The following is a 17715-nucleotide window of genomic DNA, read 5'->3' as shown; positions in this document are numbered from 1 at the left end:
ATACCCTTGAAGCAGAGACATACACACATACATAAAGATAAGGAGCTGATGCAGAATCTAATGTTGCAGTCGAAGTTTAAAAAAAAAAAAGCAGGGGTAGCAATCTTGATCTCAAACAAAGCAAAAACAGAAATAGACCAAATTAAAAGAGAGAAGGAAACTACATCTTGCTAAATATAAGGTATGATAGATAATGAGGTGGTAGTAATATTAAACATATGCACTGAGTAGTAACAATACCAGATCTCAAACTGTATTATAAATTTGTAATCATTGAAACTATCTGGTCCTGGATAAGAAAGAAAGTGATAAATCAGTGGAGTCCATTAGATATTTAAGCACGGTAGTCAATGACTAGTAATCTCATATTTGATAAACCCAAAGACCCCAGCCTTTGGGATAAGAATTCATTATTTCACAAAAACTGCTGGGAAAACTAGAAAACAGTAGGGCACAAACAAGGCAGAGACCAACATCTCACACTATATACCAAGATAACAATAAGAATCTGTATATGATTTAGGTGATATAAGCAAATTAGAAGAGCAAGGAAAATGAATAAATAATAAATAAATTAATAAATAAAAATAAAACAAACAAGGAATAGTCTGTTGAGCCTATGGAGATGGAAGAATTTATGACCAAACAAAAAACTATATAATTGATACTTTTGATTACATTAAGTTAAAAAACCCTTGCACAAACAAAACCAATGCAGTCAAAAGTAGAAGAAAAGCAGAAAGCTGGGAATCAATCTTTACAGCAAGTGTCTCTGATAAAGGCCTCATTTCTCATTATGTAAAGAACTGAATTCAGTTTATTAAAATACAAACCATTTTCCAAATGATAGTCAAAGGATAGGAACAATTTTCAGATGAAGTCAAAGCTATCTTGGCATATGAAGAAGGGCTTGTGTTTAGAGAAATGCAAATTAAAACAATTTTGAGATTTGGCTGTCAGATTGGCTAATATGATAAAAAAGGAAAATTACAAAAGTTAGGACATGGAAAAATTGGGACACAAAAGCACTTGGTGGAATTGTGAACTGATCTAACCATTCTGGAGAGCAATTTGGAACTATGCTCAAAAGGCACCCAAATTCTGCATATTCTTTGATCCAGCAATGCTACTATGTGGTACTTTAATATTCATCATTAATTGGTTCAAGAAGGCACAATGAGTAGTAAAAATCAATGAGTACCTGAACAAATTTTTTCCTATAAGGAGTGTATCACCTATGAGAAATCTATGCCTAACCATCCCTCTTCACTTAATTCCCCAAAGGGGCAGTTGGCACTTCCAGCTGCAGAGAAATAAACCAAGCCAGCCCAGCCAGACTCTTTCCTTCTTGACCTAATTTTTCTGAGAGGAAATGCTTTCTCCCCATCCTATGTCAGCCAATCTTCCTTGTGAAGGAACCCTGAATGTGGAAGAGGAAGCTTTGGTCTCACTCTAGGACTCAGGGCTTCCAAAAGTTGTGGGCCCTCCACCTGGGCTTGGGCCACTGCTGCTTGCAGACTATCACTTCTGCTTCTACTGTTTCTCCTGTTAAGCATACCAGGGCTCCATGTCCCATCTATCCAGTATTATTGTATTAGGAGTCAGGAGACTATATGCTGCAGCTGCATTATCCTGCAGAAACTACTCTCAACAATTTGCTCACCAATGTGCACAATCTTTACATGATAGACTCCAAACTGAGAGTCCTATACACTGTCACCTTCATTGGGAAAGAGTATCCATACTGAGGACAATAGCAGGTCACCAGGGATTGGGCACACCTGGCCAACCTCACATCCATACTGCTCAACCTAGATGATATGCAAGGAGTGCCAATTTCTAAAAAAGCTGAAATGCTAAAGCATTTTTTTTCTTGTTAAAATTAGCCAAGTAACTAATCTGAAGAGTTTCAAAGTAAACAAGTATCAAGGTACCCCTGTACTAGGTATGTATTCCAAAGAGATCATAAAAAAGGGAAAAGGACCTATATGTGCATAAATATTTATAATAGCTCTTTTCATGGTGGCAAAATATTGGAAACTGAGGAGATACCCATCAACTGAGGAATGACTGAGCAAGCCACAGCTTGTGCAATAAGAAATGGATAGGCAGATTTCAGAAAAGCCTAGAAAGATTTGTAGATTCTGATGCAAAGTAAAATTGACAGAACCAAGAAAACATTGTACACAGTATCAGCAACTATGACTCAGCCTTCTCAGCAACACAGTGATCCAAGACCAGTACAAAGGACTGTAGAAAGAAAATCTATCAATAACTAGATTAAGAGCTGATAAATTCTGAAAAAGGATCAAAGCATACTTTTTTAAAAATTGTATTCTTTTTTTGTGTTTTTGTTTTCTTTTTGATGTTTTTGGGATGACATGGGGTGGGGAGAAAGCATAGTCACATCAAATTATCTACTATTTTAGGAACGGGAGGGAAGGGCAGGACAAAGAAAAATTTGGAATTCAAAATCTTGTAAAAATGAATTTAACATTCATGTAATTGGGGGGGGGGGCAAATACTACCTTTTTCTTTTAAAAAAAAGGCAATAAAACACATTCTAGTTGTGTGACCCTGGGCAAGTCACTTAACCCCAATTGTCTCAGCCAAAAAAAAAAAAAATTTAAATTCAGAAAGACAATAAAATAAAAAGGTAGTACACAGGCAAAAACCAATGTTTCCAAAATTGGAAGAAAAACAAAATTTTAATGAACTGAGTCAAATGTATAAGGACTAAGAGACATTCCCACATTGATAAAGTTAAAGGATACAAATAGGCAGTGTTCAGAAGATGAAATTCAGTTTATCAAGAGCCATATAAAATGCTTTAAGTCAGTAACTGAGAGATGCAAATTAAAACTCTGCAGTTTTACATCAAAGATGGTAAAGTTGACCAAAAAAGTTAAATGACAAATGCCAGAGGTACTGTGGGAAAACAAGTATATTGATGCATTATTGGTGAAACTTAACTGGTCCAGACATTCTCAAAAACAATTTGATATTGTGCCCAAAAAACTACTAAAAAGTGAATAATATCCTTTAATATTGCTATTGGAACTTTACTTCCAAAGAGATCAGAAAAAAAACCCATGTGTAGAAAAATATTTATATCTGATCTTTTCATGGTGGCAGAAAATTGGAAACTAAGTGGATCCTCATCAGTTCTGGAAGGTTGAACAAGTTGTGAAATATAAATATGATGGAATATTACACTGTAAGAAATGATGAAAGATTTAGTGGATTCAGAGTGTAGATTTCAGTTTCCTGTTTGGCAGTGGTTAATGAAGGGATTTTTTTTGCGCTTGACTATAAATATTTGTAACACATTTTGTTTTTTTCTTGTTTTTTGCATTGGGAGAGGGAAAATGGGAAGAGAATTTGGAATTTAGAATAAAATTTATTTTTTAAAAAATGTCAACATTTGTAAAGATGTTATCCTAGGGAATAAACCAGCAAAATCAACATAAGCTGTTTTCTTAAAAGCATATTTAATTTAGTGAATTTTCTTAATGCTTCAATAATTCAGTTGCCCTCTGATCTCTGATCAGTGCCCATATTTTTTTCATTAGAGATCCCAATCCTTGTTTACCTTCACATTCTAGACAATTCTTGTTCATCTTCTGTCAATCCTATAAGAATCTACCCAGCTTGCTGGAGATCTTTCTTTCTTTCTTCTTTCTCTCTTTCTCTCTTTCTTTCTTTACTCTCTTTCCTTTTTTTCCTTTCCTTTCTTTCCTTTCTTTCTTTCTTTCTTTCGCAATTGGAATTAAGTGACTTGCCCAGGGTTACACAGCTAGGAAGTGTTAAGTGTCTTGAATCTGAGACCAGATTTGAACTCAGGTCCTATTGACTTCAGGATTGGTGCTCTAGCTACAGCTCCAGTCAGCTGCCCTTCTATAGGTCTTTTTATATTTTGTGGCTAACAGTGAAGATCTTGAGGTATCCTTATCCTAATTCTCGCCATATAACCAGCCTTCCTCCTTTTCTGAGCAGACATTTCCTTGATGTGAGATCACTATCATTGGGTTCATTTCTTTCAATACCATGGTGGTTTGGATATTTTACATACTCACTGGACAGAGATTAAGCTTTAATTAAATTTACATTTAATTTAATAACTTAATGGCATTTGTTTATAAGATGATTTTTGAATTGTATCTGAGAATCTTCTGTCCTTTTTTTGAGTATTGTCATATCTTGAAGAGGAAGGTGGTGGTCCTTTAAAAATTATTATTGTTTTCATGGGTTGTCATGGCCAAAGAATTTATCACCTAATGGCCAGGATCTTGATGACAAAGTTTCTCCATAATTGAGTGCTCTGTTCCTTCCACAAGATGGAATTTAGTAGCGCTATTGTATTAGTAGCATAATCCTAAAGAACTAAGGGCCACCTAGCATGCCATGATGAGTAATCTCAGTAAGGCTTTGGAAAGAAAATTTTTTTTTCTCATTAAAAGTGATTTTTTTTTCCCACTGTTAAGAGTTTTAAATAATAAGTAGTAAGAGTTTTATATATTTTGACCCATATTCTAGTAAGAAAAATGACAGATATTTCAACCCCAGAATATCATGAAAAGCTATCTGACATAGTCAAATTTTTTTAGGGTTATTTTGTTCCAGAACCTTTCATAGCTGCTCATCTTTAATGTTAAGTTATTGTATAACTTGTCCTAAATATGTTCATCTCATTCTGCATTATTTCATCATACTAGCTTTCCAAATTTCTCTGAAATCAGTCCTTTTGTCATTTTTTGTTATAACAAAAAAAGGGTTTTTTAAAGTTACTATAGTATTTGTGCTATCTTTTTAATATCTAGCTAACTCCAAATATGTGTAGTGAATATACATATATATGGGAATATGGTCAGTATATATGAAGGAATTGTGGGTACAGAAAGAAATCAAGAAGAATCATCTGAGTCAGGCAGTTTATTACTTACTCAAAAGCACATGTGGGCAATTGTCTTCTCCTTCAGACTTCCCCATCCCCAGGCACATATCAATGGTAGTTTGGTCATACAGCAGGTTTACTCCAAACAAAAACCTTCATATCAGATTGTGGTTGCTGCATAGATATCCTGGGCTAGGTAGGAAGGGAACCTTAGGAGTAGTCACCCAGCAGGGAGTCTGGCAACACAGACATTTTATGCACCCAAATGTATAAATAGACATGTTGTATATATGCATACCTATACACACATACATATACACAAGTAACTAAATGGCAGTATTCCTTATTTTTTCTTTATATCCATAGATTACGTCAAAGAATGAAATACATAATATAAACCACCATAACTGTCCCCAGCAGTCGTTGGTACAGTAAAATATTAAAATGTTCACTGATTCTTCTCTTCTCAAGATTAAATATTCCTAATTCTTTCACCTAATCCTCAGGTTACATATATTGAAGGCTCTCTACTATCTTAATGATCCTCTTCTGATAACAGAAGAGTGTCCTGAAAGTGTCATGAAAGCATAGTGCCATATTGCTCCAGATTTTGTCTGAACAGGGCAGAGTACAAGGGAAGCTCTCATTTCCCTTATTCCTGGAAGCCCGGTCTCTCCTAATTTTGCCCAAGGTCACATTAGCTTTTTCTCATTAAGCCTGTAGCCCACTAATTCTTTTTCAGAGTAATTGTTGTAAATTTATTTTTTTACTTCAGTTAATCTTACCAGATTGAACTCATTGCTAGCCAGTGTTAGTCAAGATCCTTTTAGTTCACTATTCTGCCATATAATAACATAATAAACATTATCAGGTACTTATTATGTGCCAGACACTACGATAAGTTTTAGGAATACAAAAGCAAAGGGGAAAGTCTGCCCTCCAGAAGCAAAGGAGACAACATGTATGTTACACGTATATGTTTGTGTGTGTACATAAGACAAATCACATATAAAGTAAAGTTGGAAAGGGAAATAACTAAAATTTGTAGAGGACCAAAAAAAGCCTCTTATTTTAGTTAGGACTTGAACTGAGTTTTGAAAGAAACTAGAGTTTCAACAAGCAGAGGTATAGGAGAGGATTGCAGGCATGAAGACAGCCAAATGATGTCTCCTGTAAATTTGATGAATATATCATAGTATCAAACACATGTATCATCTACTTGCAATAGTTTTTTGTACTCTTTGACCTACTTTTAAGGTTCTTGTTTATTACTGATGAACATAATTTTATCAAATAAGCAAAACAACTCTTGTTCAATTTTGGACATCATGTTTTATGAGGACTTTGACAAGCTAGAACATGTCCAGAGGAATTGATGTTAATGAAAGAAAACTGAAAACATGCCACACGAGGATCATTTGAAGATAATATGTAGTTAATTTGGCACAAAAAAGTCTTAAAAACCTGATCCTTGTCTTCAAATAGTTGAACATTCATCATGAAAAGGAAGGAGTTAGTTTGTACCTCTTGACTTAGAGATGCATAACAAAGTCCAGGGGATGAAAGACATAGAGAGATTTCAGTTCAGTATTAAGGAAAACAGATTTTGTAGAGATGAAAGAAAAAGTGATATTTGGGCACAGAGCTGCTTCCTCCACTGTTATCCAGAAACCAGCCTAAGTTCAGAAGATTGTCAGCCAGTAGATCAATTGGTGTGTGGTATTATTTTGCTAAGTGTGGATAAATTCTTTGGTGGTATTCATAAAATAAAATATGACCTTCAATTTCACATAATTTATTATTTCACCAGTGGGGAATGAATATTCACATGAATGAGATTTTAGTTTATGTCATTTTATTCTATCTCAGTGTTTCTGTAGATTTCATTAACCCCTAAATCTTTGAAACATTTAATTTAATTGCCCTAATATTAATATTCTAGTAGCCATCATCTTGGAAAAACAAGCAATCACATTGTCTCTGTTCTATTCTGATTCATTCCACAGGAGTGGATATACCAATACACTGTAGAAAGAAGTAGGCTGAAAAACTTTTCCTTGATGATCTAATTTTATTTATTAAAAGACTAGAAGGAAGCAAGCAATGCCAGATACTTCATTCAGTCTTTCCCTCTATAAATGTTGCTCAGACTAACTGGCAATAAAATTTAAATATGCCTAACGATTGAAGTCAGTTGGCAAAGTTACATGGGAAGATGTGTTTGCACCTCTTCAACCTTGCTTGTAATCTCGGGGGTTTTAGATATTTGGGAATATATGTGTATTTATTAAATTTTCACCTTCACTGAGAGACAGGCTTACCTAATGACTCAAGAGTGGGCCTTGAAGCCAGGAAGACCTTAGTTGAAATCCTACCTCTGGCACTTAAAGTACCTGACTGTGGGCAAGTCATTTAAACTTTCAGTTTTCTCTCTAGGTAATAATCAAACTTAAAAATTATAAAGAAGCTACCAGCCTACTTTGGTAGGGAGTTCCTTATGTCAATGAATTCACAGGTCCAGTCCCTATCTCATAAGGGTACTTAAATCTTTTCAAGAACTTTTCTGACTTTCATGGAAATGTTTTGCATAACTTCACATGTGCTTCTCTTAATGGAGTAGAATGGGATGGGGGGAGAGAATCAGGAACTCAAAGTTTTAAAAACAAACATAAAAAATGTTTTACATGTATCTGGGGAAAATAAAAATATTAAATAAAAAAATGCAATAATAAAGAACTTTCCCAAGATTTGAAACAGATTGTTCGAGTAACCTTTACAGTAAATCTTGTTAAAATACTTTTAAATTAGGTTGTAAAAATAATAATGATAATATCAGCAATAGAAAGAGAAAGTAGAAGGAAATCTGTTGAAAAAGTAAGGTATAATTTCAAAGAAAAACATACATAGCTGAATAAAATTAAATACTTGTTTATTATACTTAATGCCATCAAATAACCACTAGGCCTTTTTTTTTTTTTTTCAATTTTCTTTGCTTTGATATTTTCTAGTTCTACTACTTTATTTCTTACTCCAGTAAAATTCGTGCAGTTTGCTTGCCTTCATCAAGTCAGATTATTATTGAGCAAACATAAGGAGGTCATGTACTTGTATTTAATAAATATTTATCAAGTTCATACTGCAGAATATCATACCAGGTACTTGGTGGAGATAGAAAATTTAGATAAGATATAGGACTTGATATCATAGAGCTAGAAGGAAATAATACATAGATAATTATAATTAATAATAGTTCTTGATGCATGCATTAGAAAATTACTCAACTGTGCTAGGTAAAATCTGAGAGAGACATTGAAGAACATGAAGATTCAGAGAAGGAGAATGGGTAGAAATTCAGAGAGAAGACTTTATAGGTATAGTAAATAACCTAAGCAAAAGCATAGAAATAATATTTTGGAGACAAAAAAAATCCAATTTTAGCTGGAATTTTAAAATCCAAATTTAGTCTGTAATAAATAATAAGAATAAGCATATGCCAAATAGTGGAAGGCCTTGACTTCTAGACAAAGATGTTACAAATAACATTCTGGAATACACACACACAAACACACATCCAAGGGTGTATAAATGAACAATCCCAGGATAAATGAAGTAATTTAAACTTTTAATATACTTCTGCAGAAGTGGATATAAAAATTCCATGAGTTCACATAATGATATAGAAAGGAGAACAAGCTTTTTTACTTTTAAGGTTAGTCCTACTCCTCCCTTTAGAGTTTTGGTTGTTCAGAGCCATTCCAATGTACAAGCTTCCTCAACAATCCTTTATATATTGCTCCTAGATGTGTTTCCTTCCTTGGTCATATATCTCATGTTCAGAGATGGCAATTAATTCCACCCCTGGAGTGTGTCAGGTAATATGCAATGAGCCTTATTAAGCAAGTGCAATGAAAAAAGTCTTCTTCTAATCTTTGATCCTGGCTGATTTAAGCCAGTTTCTAGCCTGCCTCCCTTTATCAGGACATTGTGGTTAGGCTAGTTTTATCTTCTGAAAACTCATTAGTTGGTAGTGATATCTTATATTACTCATTTCTTTTTTATAAAGATTTGATTTCCACATCTTTTCTGCTGCTGCTTCAAACCTTTTAATATCATCTCACATTTCCTCATTTATATTTTGATCTTCCTCAAAAGTAAGTATTCTCATTTAACATTTTCCCTCTAAACTAAAAATTTGTAACTTTTAAGGGCTAAGATTTAAGAAAAGAATTCAACAAACTTGATCCAAACAGGATGCTAATGAAACAATAATATATTCCACATTCCTTAGCTATTTACATGGCTCTAAGTAGATTCTCATTTCTGACTTGTCATCTTTCTTCCTTTATATTTTTTTGGGAGATGAAATTCTGGAGACAGGGATCAGAGATCTGTTTTTCACAGGAATTGTGGCTACTTCAAACTGGAAAGGAGTATAGAGTTGAGTCATTCTACAGGGTCCCAATTCTAAGGGGTACTGAGCCTGAGGATGGATCAAAAGCAGCATCCAGTGGGTTCTGAGTTAGATTCCTGAAGTTGGTAGATAACAGCTCTAATTAACCAAAACCTAGAAGAAAACAAACCTAACAACCAGAAGTTAGATAGTTTGGGATAAACCGGTCCACGAGAGACTGCTTCATCAGCATGACAGTTTCCTATGGTTTGATCTGTGCGTATCAAATAAATTATTCATAAGAAAACATGTCTGTGGCACAGAACAGTTATTCCTACATTAGTAACAAACTTGAATAAAATTGACTTTTCAATGATTTAACACAAGACATCCTATTACATTTCTCTAAAAAAACTGCACTAAAATTATCTTCTCCAAACTATACACAAATTTCAGCTTTAGTTTCAATAATCAATAGATGAATAGGTCCCACAGACAGTTGTATCAATATTTAAATATTCTCACACCATTTTGAAACATTTTTTTCATACTGACATAGCGTCCAGCAACAGATTAGATAACAAGGCCAAATATTCATTTACCTATTTATTTAGGATATTGTGACTATACATACTTTTAATAGTTCTCATGGCTTCTACTGACCACTTGCTCTGATTATAGAAATTTGCTGTAAGAAGAAAAATCAGAGGCGTGATTTTAACAGGAGAAAGTTCTCAACTTCTACTTCTGTTTGACTTCAGCTAAGTCACAGGTGACAACCAGTCATGCACTAACGGTCCCACCTTATAGCCAGACTCAGGAATAATTGGGTGGGAAACATTACTATTCAAAGGAACACAACTGGGAGACTGAATCAGAAGGATCCCACCTTACACAGAGGCCAAAGTTATCTTTCCAGCTCTTGCTCAGATATAGATGTCCATCTGTAACAATTCAGGATCACATTCTTCTGAGTACCTTGTGACATATTTCTCTCAGATGGTGGACAATTATATCTGAATTCAAAACTCCAAATAATATCAATTACATTCCCAAAGAGATTTCATCTCAGATAGCAATTTTCATCTTTCAAATCTTTGAGTGAGTTTAGCTCTCAAGAAACACATATTCTAAATAAATATTGACTATAATCTTACATTGATAACAGTAAGAGATTCATCCCAGAAAATTCACAGCTTATCTTGATATCGAAGTAGATGGTTTTAACTTCAACATTACTTAAATAATTTTGCTTTAAGATGTTCAATAACCAAAGACTCAGATTATAGAAATATGAAAATTCTGAACTGTATTTTTTTAAAACCAAATTTTGTCTATGACAAAACATGTTCAAAAGGGACAAAAACATAAACTACTATTCTCAGAATCCCTTTAAACAATGAAAATAGCTTTAAAATGAGTCAATATAACCAATTAAATTAGCCCTATCATTTTATCACAATGATAAAAGTTTACTAAACCTCACATACATAGAGGTTTCACTTAACATCTTTGATCTTTTTGAAATTTATTTCTTGAGTTTAAATTTATTCTGATAGAAAAGGCAATCATTGGAAATCATTTCTATGTAACAAACTCAGATTTTCAGTAAACCCAGTCCTTGTCTGGAAACTAAAACCCAAATAAGCTCTTTTCCCAGTAGTGAATAAATAATATATATTCAAACTTCTTGATCACAAGATAATTTCAAGAAACAAAGCAGGCTTTCAAATTAAGAGGAATCAACAAGGATCCCAGAGAAAGGACTGAGCTTGCTATTCCAGTCTGTTTACCTCATTTGTCCTTAGCTATGCTCTTTGATATACCTTCTCCCACTCTCTGAAGGGGGAAAAAAGGTGCTGCACACCTTTTACTTGAGTTTCACACACAGTAATTACCAATTTTAGGGTTTAACATAATGACAGTAACTTCAAATAACTTAGTTAACAATCTTAGAGTTTTCTTTAGCATTAGCTATAATTTTTGTCTTAACTTATAAGCAAAGATAGAAATACCTAATTTCCTGAATTACATTTACTGGTTTAAAGAGGCTGATAAACTTTACATTACCTTTTAAGTTTTTCTATTCTAATAACATTCAGTTAATTGGATAACAAACTAAATCTGGGTTCTAAAATCTCAGAAAGAACCCATTACTTATCAGTAATTTCTAAGTCTCATCATTCAGTAATGGATTCAAGTGTTAGAATTTTCTTACCCCAAGCATTAGAATCTCTGGGAGTTTTCAGGATGTTTCCCCTTCTTTTATCTTAAACAAGTTTCCCTTTTAGTTAAGGAAGAAAACAAAGACAATTCTTAAAATTCACATAGAACAAAATCTATCATAAAAATGGATAGAAGTCTCATATGATGTATAATTAAGTTTTCACTTTTAACACATACATCAGTTTAAAAACTATTTTAAAATTAACCAGTACTTTAGTTTGTGAGATCTCCTAAATTCTAACTAGATATTCCACTCAAACTCAGTCACTTCTTACTTGTCTTCCCAATGTCTAAGTGCCAGTTTTTGCTCCAGATGGGCTTTTACCTTGAGTTTCTTCCTAGCATGGTTCCACAAACCTGAGCTGATAAGAAAGTTACAGGCTCCTTGCTGACCAGAGTTTTTCTGCTTTTCCCTTTTTCTAAAAGTTCCTAAGTTCTCCACATATTTAAACTTTCTCACTTAACCTTTCTATTTACATATCCCTTTAGTGGACTTTGAATTAGTTTCTTTAAAACTTCGTGTTTCATTTCTTTCTCACTTTGATCTGATACTTCTACTCTTTTCCATTTGCTTTTATCATCTTCACTGAACTGAATATATTTCCTTTCTCTTTCCATTCCATTTGCCTATCCTTGTAGTAGGGAGTGGGGATGATGGGGCTAAGAGAGAAAGACTTTCTTTCCTTTGAAATCTTCAATCTTAATCAATTGCTTTTTTAAAAAAAATTACCTTTCTATAAAATAGTCACTTTTCCTTAAATTCTGCAGAGTAGTACCTTAGACTAATTGCTAAACAATTTAATGATTAATCTCAAACACCACTACTTCTCCCCACCCTCCACCCAAATCTGCCAAAAATGTTTTTAAGCAGTTCTACAACTTTAATTAACTAACTTTATTTCTATAGGTCCAACTTGGCAAGTGCTGAATGAATCCACAAAAAAGAAGTCAGATTTTTTTCCTTTTTAAGGTGGTAATTAAGGATATTAATCTTTTCCCAGTGCTCTTTCTAACTGCAGCTTTTAGTTTTTCTTTCTGGCTGTATTTAAAATCTTTCAAGATAACAGAAACTTACAACACAAACACGACAAAGACATCATTAGATATTTTGTCAACACAGAAGTACAGACAGACAAAATGATAAAACAAATACAAATTAAAGTATTTGCAAAGTAGAGTTGCAAGATCATTTTGTAAATTAGAGATCTTTTCTCAGGCAGTGTTTCCTAGAACCCAGCATTGTACCAGGACCACACAGATTTTTTTTTTTTTTTTTTTTTTTTTTTGCCAAATAATTCCCAGGGTCTGAAGAGACGTTCCAGGAATGAGTCCTTTGGAAAGAAAACAACTTGTTCCATTACCATGCCCTTCTCCATATCCCAAAGGAGGGGAGAATACTAGAAAAAGAGATAAGAAAAAGCTTGAATATTTTAAATCCTTTTTTTTATCCAGTACCATCATACCCTTCCCCAGCAGATTGCTTCTATGAACTTTCCCAGGAAAGATTCTTTGAGTCCCTTCCATATCTTAGGTGCCTTTGAATCACTCCCATCTCTAAATCAAGTCTATTAGCTAGAATTTAGTTAACCCAGACTAACTGATTTCCAGAGATAAGGGACCCTTCCACCCCTAAGCCTGATCCATTGACTCATTCTAAGAGAAACCTGGATCAACAAAAAACAATACTTTCTGCCAATAATTTTCTTGCCTTTGTTCAGTATATCAATTCACAAGATCCTTGGCCATTCATTCATTTTCTTATCATTTGCTGATTCAAGTTTTTGTAATGTTGAATTTCTTAGTTTTTCTCAGTCAGAATGGAGAAGCCACTGCACAAACCACAAAGCCTCCAAACTCAGGTGGGGTGCCTGCTCTGTTCTCTGAGGGTGTGGCCAACCTCAATCCAATGATGTCATCCCAGATGAGCCCCCCTCTTGCTAATAAATAACTTTCTGAACCCAAAAACAACCTTAGGATGAGTGAAATAGTTTAAACTTTTGATACATTCCTGAAAAAAATGGGTGTAAAAACTCCATATGAGTTCACATGCTGATCTAGAATGGAGAACAAACTTTTTATACTCTAAAGTTAATCCTACTCTTCCCTTCAGATTTCTGGTTGGTCAGAGCCTTTCCAATTTACAGGCTTCCTCATCCACCTCTTATATCTTGCTCCTAGACATGTTCCTCCTCCCTGGTCGTGCATCCCATATTCAAAGATGGCAACTAATCTCACCCCTGGGGTATGTCAGGTAAGATGCAATGAGCCTTATTAAGCAAGTGCAATGAATAAAAGCCTTCTCCTGGTCATTGACTCTGGCCTATTCAAATCAGTTTCTAGCCTACCCTCCCTTTATCAGGATTTTATGGTTAGTCTAATTCCTTCTGAAAGCTGACTGGTCAATAGTGATAGTTTTCTTATATTACCTTGAAACTTGCAACATCTTGTGGAAATTTAGCTTTGAGTATTTCTCATAAAGATATTTGAACTTCACTAAATAGACCCACAGGAAGAGCTACTCAAGATTTTTGAGCAGAGGAATGATATGACCAGACCACTGCATAAAAAAGTTGCCTGTTACTACCTTTTCCAGAGTCCCCTAATATAGGTTTTAAATGAAGAAACATTGAATATACATATTATATAATTAGAAAATATTTGAATTTTCCTCATTTACATTATGGCTGAAAATAGAAGAATTTGGCTATTACTCAGCTACATCATTCTCTGAAGTTAACAGTTTGTGATTAAAAACAATTTGTATATTGGCAAGAGCAAAAAGATCCTGCAACTGCCTTCACATTAATTCCCCGGTCTATATCTATCTTTATGCATAAATTATAATTCAATAACAATTTATTGAGTACCTGCTATGTTCAAGTTGCATAACTGTGTTTTTCACAACTTTTTTTCACCAGAAGTTGGGATTTAACATGAACTCTGATAAATGTATAATAAATGATTGCTAAACATTTTTGTTTATTTTTCTAGATACTTCCTTAAAAGGCCTAGAAGAAACTTCCTCCTTGAAAGCCTGAAAAATCAGCATATATAACGCCTGGACTTGTGGATATTAGTCTGAAAAAATGGCAGAAAATAATATTAAAAATGTAGATGTAAGACCCAAAACCAGTCGGAGTAGAAGTGCAGACAGAAAAGATGGTTATGTATGGAGTGGGAAAAAGCTCTCTTGGTCCAAAAAGAATGAGCACTCTTCTGATACTGACACACCAGTTGCCACAGAGAAAGTTGACATCGCTGTAGGGAGCCCAGAAAGGAAGCACAGCTGTTCATCCATTGATTTGGATTTAGATCATTCATGTGGGCACAGATTCTTGGGCCGGTCTCTTAAGCAAAAATTGCAAGATGCTGTGGGGCAGTGCTTTCCCATAAAAAATTGTAGCAGTCGACACTCTTCAGTGCTCCCATCAAAAAGAAAAATTCTTATCAGCGAACTCATGTTAGATAAGTGTCCTTTCCCGCCTCAGTCAGAGCTGGCCTTTCGTTGGCATTTAATTAAACAACATACTGCCCCTCTAACTCCAAAATCAGATAACTGCAAAAGCACAGACTTATCTGAAAGGGGTATAAGGGATATCCAACTGAAGGAAAGAGCTATCAGGGAAGAAAGTGTAAACTCTTTTTCACATACTCAGGTTCAGCTTTGTGACACAACTACTGACAACCATTCACTTCATTATGCTCCAAAGATAGCTTCTGTAGTGAACCTGGCATCTAATAACAGTATAGAAGATAGTGATATGGATTCAGATGATGAAATTTTAACATTTTGCACAAGTTCTAGGAAAAGAAACAAACCGAAATGGGAAACTGATGACGAAATGCTGCAACTGGAAACGCCTCCTAAATACCACACTCAGATAGATTACGTTCACTGTCTTGTTCCAGATCTCCTTCAGATCAATAACAATCCATGTTATTGGGGAGTAATGGACAAATATGCAGCTGAGGCATTACTGGAAGGAAAACCAGAGGGAACCTTTTTACTTCGTGACTCAGCACAAGAAGACTATTTATTCTCTGTTAGTTTTAGACGTTATAGTCGTTCTCTTCATGCTAGGATTGAACAGTGGAATCACAACTTTAGCTTTGATGCACATGATCCTTGTGTATTTCATTCTCCTGATATCACTGGACTCTTAGAACATTATAAAGACCCAAGCTCTTGTATGTTCTTTGAACCACTTTTATCTACTCCTTTAAATCGGACTTTCCCCTTTTCCCTTCAGCACATATGCAGGACAGTTATTTGTAACTGTACAACCTATGATGGCATTGATACCCTCCCAATTCCTTCATCTGTGAAATTATATTTAAAGGAATATCACTATAAATCAAAAGTTAGAGTACTCAGGATTGATGTACCAGAACAATAATGCCAGGGAGGATTAGTGGTATTTGCCTGACTGATTACATAAAAGCTCTTTCATGGCTTTTCTAAGTTTTATTTTCTTTTTACCATTTTGAAACTTTTTGTGAGGCAAAATTCAAATTAACTTGTATCCTAACCTTTATTTTCAGATGCTTTTTTTAGAGGGCTGGTGATATAATGCTTTTTTTTATTGTTGTCCACTAAGGCTTCATGGACTTTATGAAAAATAGGTCTTCTGAGGCACCTTGTAGCAGTTATTCTTTGGACTTAAAATTTTATTTTAAAATTTTTAATTGACATTACTACAAACATGTTAAAATCATCCTATAAATGACAAATTAAAAATTGAGTATTTTTATTTTACACATTTCTTTAATATTAAGTCAATGCCTACCATAAAAAGTATAATTCTTTGTTAATCTAATCCTAACATGACTATTCCTAGGCGTAAAATAGTTTTTCTAGTCTCTTTTTTATTAGTGCTGCTCCATTCTTCCAGTAAGATGGGACTGTCCTTTTAATATTTAGACCATGTTTCAGACTAACATAGCAGACCTTCATAATTAATTAATAATGGTATTAAATATGACAGAGAACTTACCTGTAGATTAAATGATATATCTGATAGCATAAGAAGCTTACACAGCAAGTGTCTGCATAGTTTCCAGTTTGTTCTTTACTAAGAATTTCATCATCAATTTCCTGTATTTCTCACTCTGCCATAACTTTCTAGATAGAAGTCTTTTATTTAAGAATAAAATTTATGCAGTATTTCAATTTTTAGAGGCTAATTTGAAAGAACTAAGTATCAAAGATTTAAAAACTGAATAAGCTTTATTCTGCCAGTGAGGATGAAGCGCAAAAAAAAAAAAAAAAAAAAAAAAAACTATTTTAGAAGTATTTTTTACTATTTTAGATATAATAATACCATTTAGTGTACTTAAAGAGGTCATTTTCTAAGTGTTCTCAGTGAAGTAATAGAGATAATTACTTATTCATTAGAAAGCCTAATATCTATAATCAAATGTTAACTGCAGTAATTTTACAATGAGTCCTCTGACTTTTAGCAGGTGATTCTTTTTTTATTCTGTAACATCTAAGGTTTGGGACCATATTTATTTAGGAATTGTTCCTATAAAACCTCATTAGAGAATACCCTAGAAATATTATTTCTTGCTAGATTTTATTACGTAACTGCCACAGATTTTCACTGGGGACCAAATAATGTATCAAATTCATTTTCCATTATTTTATATTAGATTCAAGTCCAAGTTTTGATAAGTAGATAATAGGGTAATAAACATCATGGTGCTATGTTGTTTGGTATTTTAAAAGAAAAAAACTGATTTGCACATTCCAAATAAAATTGTTCTTGTCTTCAAAATTGACTTTAATGTGGCTTTGGACAAGGAAAGGGAACAACCAAAAAAACATTTTTACAACCATAGTCACTAATTTTAACCCAACTGAAGGCATTAGTAAATCAGAACTGATGGTATATGTTGATATTTTGAATCTATTATTCCAAGATTAGGAAGTAGTTTATATATAGCATTTGATTCAGAGTTGAAGAGAAATATCCTATCAAACTATTTCCATTTAAAGATTGAGAAATTGTTTTTATTTAGATTTCAATATGCACATACATAATTCCTTATTTGTCTTCCAATTAGTTAACATTTTGCATTTATTGGTTTTGCTATGCTAATTCATGCACTATTTCCTTATTTGTGGCTTAAAAAAAAATGTTTTTATTGACTAACTCCTGAGGTCAAAGAAATTTATTCCAGAAATAACCAAAAAGTAACAAAT

At 33.7% G+C, this 17715-nt stretch overlaps 1 protein-coding gene across 2 annotated transcripts in view; it reads left to right on the top strand.

The window, feature by feature from the left end:
- SOCS4 (suppressor of cytokine signaling 4) overlaps positions 1–16796 on the top strand; it is a 29163-nt gene extending 12367 nt beyond the window's left edge. Inside the window, exons 2-3 of one of the 2 annotated variants that reach the window (XM_012540681.3) lie at positions 13689–13761; positions 14502–16796. In XM_012540681.3, the coding sequence (XP_012396135.1) occupies positions 14597–15907 (1311 nt within the window). In that variant the 5' untranslated portion in view covers positions 13689–13761; positions 14502–14596 and the 3' untranslated portion in view covers positions 15908–16796. The remainder of the gene's footprint in view (positions 1–13688; positions 13762–14501) is intronic. The other variant, XM_023495401.2, reaches the window with a different exon arrangement.
- The last annotated feature ends 919 nt before the right edge of the window (positions 16797–17715 follow it).

The sequence above is a fragment of the Sarcophilus harrisii genome, chromosome 2, assembly GCF_902635505.1.
Source record: "Sarcophilus harrisii chromosome 2, mSarHar1.11, whole genome shotgun sequence".
Classification (NCBI taxonomy): Eukaryota; Metazoa; Chordata; class Mammalia; order Dasyuromorphia; family Dasyuridae; genus Sarcophilus; species Sarcophilus harrisii.
Note: the sequence above shows the minus strand (reverse complement) of the source record. Positions and strands in the feature narration are given on the sequence as shown.